Source organism: Mus caroli, unplaced genomic scaffold (assembly GCF_978045245.1).
Source record: "Mus caroli unplaced genomic scaffold, Mus_caroli_1 scaffold_11, whole genome shotgun sequence".
Lineage (NCBI taxonomy): Eukaryota > Metazoa > Chordata > Mammalia > Rodentia > Muridae > Mus > Mus caroli.
The window spans coordinates 35,946,470-35,955,341 of NW_028227266.1; the positions used below are offsets into that span (position 1 = coordinate 35,946,470).

Consider the following 8,872-nt stretch of genomic DNA (forward strand, 5'->3'; position numbering starts at 1 on the left):
GGTTAAAGATGCAGACATTCATTCTTTCTCTGTTCTTATCTTACACATTATCTCTAATACTGATAATGTGTAAATGGATGCCTCTAATTCTGTTCTTGACTCACCCACAATGGTAACCCTTTATACCTTAAAGTTGCTTTTGTCAGTATGCATTATCACAGCAATAGAAAGGACACAAGAGGAATATGGCAGACCACCCATGGTTTTTGTATAACATATAGCTAGAATTCAAAATCAAAAGTACATTGCAACTGACACTGGAACCAGTGTCTCAGAAAATCCCTTGACCTGAGAAATCCACTGGAACTGAGGAATGAAGATATATTTTGCTTCTGGACTGTTTACAAATCCTCTAAGCTCCCCCCAGCAGTTACCTAGAAACAGTTGCCTGCAAGGTAAGAGCCATGAGCCAGGTATATAGAAGACTGCTCCAAGCTTCATGCACAGTTTGGCTGTGGGTGTCTACATCTGTCTGAATCAGAACTGGATGGAGTCTTTCAGAGGACAGCCATGCTAGACTTCTGTCTGCAAGTATCACAGAGTATTATTAATAGTCAGGGATTGGTGTTTTCCTATGGTATGAGTCTTAAGTTGTTCCCATTATTTGTGCCATTCTCTCATTATCTGCTCCATTCTCCCATCCCACATTTCTTGTAGATAGAAGAAATTTTGGGTTGAAAGTTTTGTGGGTAGGTTGGTATCTCTATCACTTCAATAGGGTTACTGCTAGGCTACAGGAAGCAGCCTATTCAAGGTCCAATAATGGGTCATAGCTAAGGTCACCCTCATTAATTCTTGAGTGGCTCCCTTTTCCCAAGTCTCTGTCATATCCTGACTCTTATGAATGAATAGGCAGAAGAAATGGGGCTCTAAAGGGTGTAGATACTCCACAGGAAGACCAACAGAATCAACTTAACTGGACCTTTTAGTCTTTCAGAGATTGAACCATCAATCAAAGACCATACACAGGCTGTACACAGGCCTCCAGACACATATCTAGCAGAGGTGCAGCTTCATTTTTATTTGAGTGCTGAACTGGAAAGGGGGTGATCCAAAATGTTCTTCTAGTTGGGCTACCTTGTCTAGCCTCAGTGGAAGAGGCTATGCCCAGCCTCTCAGAGACTTGAAATGCCATGGTGGAGGGATCATGGGAGGGGAGTACTCACTCAAATGAGAAAGGAAGGGAGGCTGGGGATCAGGGAGGTGGGAGGGGAAACCAGAAGGGGACAGTGATGGGAATGTAAAGTGAATAAGTAGAACAAAATAAAGTAGACTAAAAGAGAAGACTCTTCTTTACCTCTCTCTTTTCTTCTCTCCCCACCAACCTCATTCTGTCTTTATCTGTCCCACTTCCTTCTGTGCCTCTACCCTTTCCTGCCAAGAAACTTGCTTTTATACTAAGCCTGTCCTAAAGCTGATTTCTCAGAGGAAAGACCTTGACATGCAACTGCTGAGGTACTCCCCCACCTCCTACATTACACCACTGCTGATTTTGTAAAACATAGCATGGACCAGACAATTCAATTTGGGATAGATTCCAAAGTTTGGGCACATGTCCAAACCTTAGAGTGAAATGTAAGATGGGGCCCAAAGTCCCAGGGCATTTTAGGTCTCAGAGAATTATTTCAGATTGGAGCTGAAGTCTTTGCATGCTCCATGACCTCAGAGAGTCACTAGCAGTGAATGGGAAATCTTTAGCCTTTACCTTGACCTAAGAAAGCAACCCAGGTGTCTTAGTTAGGGTTTTACTGCTGTGAACAGACACCATGACCAAGGCAAGTCTTATAAAGGACAACATTTAATTGGAGCTGGCTTACAGGTTCAGAGGTTCAGTCCATTATCGTCAAGGTGGGAGCATGGCAGTATCCAGGCAGGCAAGGCACAGTCAGAGCTGAGAGTTCTACATCTTCATCCAAAGGCTGCTAGTAGAAGACTGACTTCCAGGCAACTAGGGTGAGGATCTTATGCCCACACCCACAGTGACACACCCATTCCAACCAGGTCACACCTATTCCAACAAGGCCATACTTCCAGATGGGGCCATTCCCTGGTCCAAGGATATATAAACTATCACACCAGGGTAGGATCTTAAGTGTCATCATATTCCTCAGAAGGTGACTGACCATGTAAGCCAAACACTTGATACATTTCTTTATATTCACATCTTGTTTTAAATACATTTAATACATGTTTGTCTTTAGAAGAGTTGAGGATTTCCATCAGTATTCAGGTAAAAGTACTTCCTGAGGAGGCATGAGACATAAATTCATGTACCCATCACTCATATGAAAAACCAGATGTGGTCATATGCATATTATATCCCTCAAAACTATGGAGGCTAGACAACAGCCAAGCTCCATGGTTAATTAGAGACCATGTCTCAAAGAATAAGATGGATAATGATGGAGCAGGACAGGTCTTTGGCCTAAATGCAATTACACAGGTCTATACCCCAAACATGTATACACTAAATACCCACTCACACCCATACATATGAAATTTAAAAATAAGTAAAATTGTTAATATACATGTAATTATATCATTAGCTGATTCCATTCTTTATTTCCTTACCCTCCTCCTGAACATGGTGTTATTCATTGAAGCCCACGCTACATCTGTGATACAAAACACCTATACAGCTGAAGGAAACCCTTAATACCTACAAGTAAAATGTGATAGACATTTGCTCCCACTCATTTACTGTTTGACAGTAACAGAGTTTGTATGCAATAGAGTCCTACATACATAAAATATATACCATCTGGCTTTGCAGAAAAAGGTTGACAGTTCTTCATACAGCGGAACTATACTTTGATTCAATGTTTAATTTACTTTTTCTCTCCACTTTTGGGGGAGCACTGGATTTTTAATACTTGGTTTCTCAGTCAACTTTTTTTTTGGGGGGGGGGTTAGAGACAGGGTTTCTCTGTGTAGCTCTGGCTGTCCTGGAGCTCACTTTGTAGACCAGGCTGGCCTCGAACTCAGAAATCCGCCTGCCTCTGCCTCCCGAGTGCTGGGACTAAAGGCGTGCGCCACCACGCCCGCAATACTTGGTTTCTCTAGGTAGCTCAGTTTACCCAGAACATTATTGGTCATGCCAGGCTGGCATGGAATTCACAATTTATTGTACTTAATCTTATGGTATTTGGTTTATAAGAACATGTTTCTTCACCAGGATTTAAATACTTCATAATATATTCTATCAAATATATTCATGTATAGAGAGAATATAAATGGCTATATGTACTCCATGGACAATATTTAGATAATGTGAAAGTCCAATGCTGGAGTATACATAAGCATCCCAAAGGCCACAAAATATATGCTATCTAACTTGTATACTATGAACAAAAATTAATTAAGATAACAAGGTAAAATGACACTATACTTTTTATGCTCACAGTAATTTCATACTTAATCTATTACTAGTACAAGCATCATGGCTGGCAACTGACAGATATTAGAAGTTGTAGTTATCACATTTGCAGAATTTTCATGGTCAGTATTTTTTGTAGCATGAACATTATTTTTTATGTACAGGATTTAAATATACTTATAATTTAGAATATTTTAAACCCATGATGAAGTAATAGGTACATAGACTTTCATAAAGTCAAGAACTTATTAGACCAAAGTGTGGACACTGTGCCCCTTCTTGGAATTGGGAACAAAACACCCATGGAAAGAGTTACAGAGATAAAGTTTGGAGCTGTGAAGAAAGGATGGACCAACTAAAGACTGCCATATCCAGGGATCCATCCCATAATCAGCTTCCAAACGCTGACACCATTGCATACACTAGCAAGATTTTGCTGAAAGGACCCAGATATAGCTGTTTCTTGTGAGACAATGCCGGGTCCTAGCAAACACAGAAGTGGATGCTCACAGTCAGCTATTGGATGGATCACAGGGCCCCCAATGGAGGAGCTAGAGAAAGTACCCAAGGAGCTAAAGGGAACTGCAACCCCATAGGTGGATCATTATTATGAACTAACCAGTACCCCAGAGCTCTTGACTCTAGCTGCATTTGTATCAAATGATGGCCTAGTCGGCCATCACTGGAAAGAGAGGCCCATTGGACTTGCCAACTTTATATGCCTCAGTACAGGGGAATGCCAAGGCCAAGGGGTGGGAGTGGGTGGGGGGGACTGGGGGGGGAGTGTATTGGGGACTTTTTGGATAGCATTGGAAATGTAATTGAGGAAAATACATAATAAAAAAAAGAACTCTAAATAGAAAAAAAAGAACTTATTTATATATGAAATTCTATTACTTCTCTATGTAGGTCAACATTTTATTCATAATTTAACATAGCAATGTAGTAAAGTTCATTGTGTGTTTACCCTCCCTAGGCTAATAAGAAGCAGCATAGGCAAAGAAATATCAAACAATTTTTTTTTCAAATTATGTTAGTGAGAAGATAAAGGCAGAGGATTCAAATATAGAACCTGAAAGCACGAGTAAGCTATTGTTTTTAAAAACCAAAGCAGTAGTCAAGCAGTAATTAACACTCATGTCAAATATGTGGCAATGTACAACACATCAATGGTGATTTTAGCTCTGGAAATTAACAGAGGGTTAAAGTATTTGTGTAATATGTACAAAGTCCTGGGCTTCACTCATAGAATAACAAACAAAAGCAATTAAGTAACATACAAAAATGACTAAGGGAGAAAATGTATGCCTGTGTTATACCTTTGAATATATTTTTTTGAGAAAGTAATAAGGCCTTGGGGTAGACTTTTGGAACATCACTGTTAAAACATAAGCAAAGAAGCAAGCAATATATTTCTTTATGAGAAGAAAGTGCTGGAACATGGGAGTTTAATAGTGGCTCAAGGATGAAGGATATAAAAATCCCCAAAGAGAAGTTAAGGTGTGATTAAAATTTTCAATCCCTATGGAAATGGAGATATAGCACGGTCAAGCACATAAAGGTACTCACTTCATCCCCTTCTCATATAGATGTGATGTGCTTTTAGGAAGAGACTGAGAATATTTCTATTTTGCATATCACAAGAGAAAAATGAAATGACACCTGTTTGACTTTTATGGATTCTCATCAAGTAGCTCATGTGATAAAAGAAATACTGTTTATTTTCCTTCTGACAACAGTGGCTAATATAACAGCATTATAAATTATGATTTATGAGTCAGAAGTCATTTTAGAATTTTTTACAATGTCCTTTTAAAAAAAATCAAAGAAACTAACTCTTTCAGAGCCCAGCATTCCCTTTCTAGGATAAGAGATAAAGACAATGTTGAGGTACCAATGAGGTTTCTTCTCTTAAATATTTAGGTAAGTTTTAAAATAGATGCATGTTAGTGTCTTTCTTTTTAAGACATTGATTATCATTAATGTGTAAAAATGACTTACATAATGAATGAGTACTCATTATTTAACATTTAACATAACATTCTTAACTGTTTCATAATTATGAATTTAGATTCTCAGAACCTGTCTATAATGTCAGTCCTTTGTATCTAGCTTTCACAACATAGGGGCTAGAGCCCATAGTCCTGCTTTGTATCTGTCAACACGTCTGTTCTAGATTGTACATAATATTATGCAGAATTTTCCATTAAATGTGGTGTATTTTATCTTTACATATGGCTTCAGATTAAGAATGATTTAAGAATCCTTGATGTACCCCTCTCTCATTCCTTCATTCAATCATAAGACTGCAGGCACAATTTCTGTAAAGATGAATGTCCAGAGACTCAGTAGACACTCTACTACATTTTAGGTGTCCTATTAAGTAATTTGATTCTCCATAAACAGAACTCATGTTCTTTTACATTTATGAAGTTTCTTCAGAGACTGGCAGTAAGTTAAGCATTATAGAATCTAGTTTTTTACACTTTTATTAACATCTGAGTTCTTAATATTAACTTCTGAGACTATAAACTTAGATCAGCACCAAGTTTCATAACTTCTTTCAATATTAAACGGAAGCTGCAGGAATAAAGAGAAATGGGAATAAGGATTCTATCCTGGTCCATTCAATTTCCTCCATTTCTCTGATTAATTAATCATGTTAGCACAAAAGGCCCTCAGTCTCAGCAAGATGGACCATTATCAATATATTTTTCAACTATATTTACTATTGAAATTCTAACATCGGGATGCAATTGTCATTTCACTTCATGGTAGTGTGAGTAGTGGTTTCACTGATACAAGGTTGTTCTTTTCAGAAACCCCCTCTTTATATTTCAAGTTGTGAGAGAAGATATGATTGGAAGTGCTGTGAAGTTCTCCAAGGATACTTGAAAGAAAAATGGCTCTGGCAAATGGCTCTTTTGTAACTGAATTCATTCTCTTGGGCTTAACAGACCAGCCTGACCTTCAAATGCCCCTGTTCCTAATTTTTCTAATAATGTATTTGATAACAGCATTTGGAAATTTGACTTTGATAATTTTAATTGTGTTGAATTCTCACCTTCACACACCCATGTACTTTTTTCTCTTTAACTTATCCTTCATAGACCTTTGCTATTCTTCTTTGATCACACCCAAAATGCTGATGAACTTTGTACAAGAGAAGAACATTATTTCTTACATGGGATGCATGACTCAGTTCTACTTCTTTGGCTTTTTTGCGATTTCTGAATGTTATGTGCTGACAGCAATGGCCTATGATCGCTATGTGGCCATTTGCAATCCACTCTTGTATAGTGTTGCCATGTCTCCAAAGATGTGTTCCTATCTTATTCTTGGTTCATATTTCATGGGATTTTCAGGTGCCATGATCCACACAGGTTGTGTATTGAGACTGACCTTCTGTGATGGAAACACCATCAACCATTACTTTTGTGATCTCCTCCCTTTGCTGCAACTCTCCTGCACCAGCACCTATGTCAATGAGATAGAGTTGTTTATTGTAACAGGAAAAGACATCATCGTGCCCACTGTGATCATCTTTGCTTCTTATGGCTTTATTCTCTCCAGTATCCTCAAAATAAGGTCCACTTCAGGCAGGTCCAAAGCCTTCAGCACTTGCAGTTCCCACATAATTGCTGTTTCTATGTTCTTTGGTTCAAGTGCATTTATGTATCTCAAACCTTCTTCAGCTGTATCCATGAATGAGGCAAAGTTCTCTTCCATATTTTACAGCATTGTGGTACCCATGATGAACCCTCTAATCTACAGCTTGAGGAATAAAGATGTCAAAGTTGGCTTGAAAAAAACCCTGAGCAGAATGTTTTAGTCATAACCTAATCTCATTATAGATATAACACAGAATCTTTATATTTAGTGTATTTCTGGTGTCAGCTTTATTTCATTGTGATTTCATAATATGAAGATGGAAAGTGAATAATGACTTATTTACCATTTATAGTAAGCTAGATTTTTAAAAAATATTTACAATTACTCCTCATCATTATACTTTGATAAGAACCACATTACATATAGTTTCTTTTGTTAATTATACTTATAGATTATCAACAATGATTCTGGCATTTATACTTCATTGCAATTGTATATTTGTAAAAGACCAATTATATTATTTACTTGAAACAGTTACTTTTTACCACATTCTCTCTGTTCTTTCCTCTTTGGCCAATGGGTGAGAAAATATCCTTTATATATGTGTGTGTGTGTGTGTGTGTGTGTGTGTATAATATACACACATTTGTTCTACACTGACTTTTTTTTTTTTTTTTAATATTTTTATTACATAATTTCCTCAATTACATTTCCAATACTATCCCAAAAGTCCCCCATAGCGCCCCCCCACTTCCCTACCCACCCATTCCCATTCTTTTGGCCCTGGCATTCCCCTATATTGGGGCATATAAAGTTTGCAAGTCCAATGGGCCTCTCTTTCCATTGATGGCCGACTAGGCCATCTTTCTATACATATGCAGCTAGAGACAAGAGCTCCAGGGTTCCGGTTAGTACATCATGTTGTTCCAACAATAGGGTTGCAGATCCCTTTAGCTCCTTGGGTACTTTCTCTAGCTTCTCCATTGGGAGCCCTGTGATACATCCAATAGCTGACTGTGAACATCCACTCCTGTGTTTGCTAGGCCCCGGCATCGTCTCACAAGAGACAGCTATATTTGGGTCCTTTCAGCAAGATCTTGCTAGTGTATGCAATGGTGTCAGCGTTTAGAAGCTGATTATGGGACGGATCCCTGGATACAGCAGTCTCTAAATGGTCCATCCTTTCATCACAGCTACGAACTTTGTCTCTGTAGCTCCTTCCCTGGGTGTTTTGTTCCCAATTCTAAGAAGGTGCACAGTGTCCACACTTTGGTCTTCATTCTTCTTGAGTTTCATGCGTTTAGCAAATTGTATCTTATATCTTGGGTATCCTAAGTTTTGGGCTAATATCCACTTATCAATGAATACATATTGTGTGAGTTCTTTTGTGATTGTGTTACTTCACTCAAGATGATGCCCTCCAGGTCCATCCATTTGGCTAGGAATTTCATAAATTCATTCTTTTTAATAGCTGAGTAGTACTCCATTGTGTAAATGTACCATAATTTCTGTATCCATTCCTCTGTTGAGGGACATCTGGGTTCTTTCCAGCTTCTGGCTATTATAAATAGGGCTGCTATGAACATAGTGGAGCATGTGTCCTTTTTACCGGTTGGGACATCTTCTGGATATATGCCCAGGAGAGGTATTGCTGGATCCTCCGGTAGTACTATGTCCAATTTTCTGAGGAACCGCCAGACTGATTTCCAGAGTGGTTGTACAAGCTTGCAATCCCACCAACAATGGAGGAGTGTTCCTCTTTCTCCACATCCTCGCCAGCATCTGCTGTCACCTGAATTTTTGATCTTAGCCATTCTGACTGGTGTGAGGTGGAATCTCAGGGTTGTTTTGATTTGCATTTCCCTGATGATTAAGGATGTTGAA

General features: G+C 38.5%; 1 protein-coding gene across 2 annotated transcripts; it reads left to right on the plus strand.

Annotated features, from left to right (window-relative positions):
* Positions 1-1,441: 1,441 nt before the first annotated feature.
* Positions 1,442-7,208, plus strand: LOC110301422 (olfactory receptor 8B8-like). 2 transcript variants are annotated; one of them, XM_021171892.2, is made up of 2 exons: positions 1,442-1,455; positions 6,275-7,208. In XM_021171892.2, exons 1-2 carry the CDS (start codon positions 1,442-1,444, stop codon positions 7,206-7,208), a joined length of 948 nt encoding a protein of 315 aa, XP_021027551.1. The 2 variants fall into 2 exon arrangements, with proteins under 2 accessions (XP_021027551.1, XP_021027553.1); XM_021171894.2 differs by lacking the exon at positions 1,442-1,455 and having other exon boundaries at positions 6,267-7,208.
* The last annotated feature ends 1,664 nt before the right edge of the window (positions 7,209-8,872 follow it).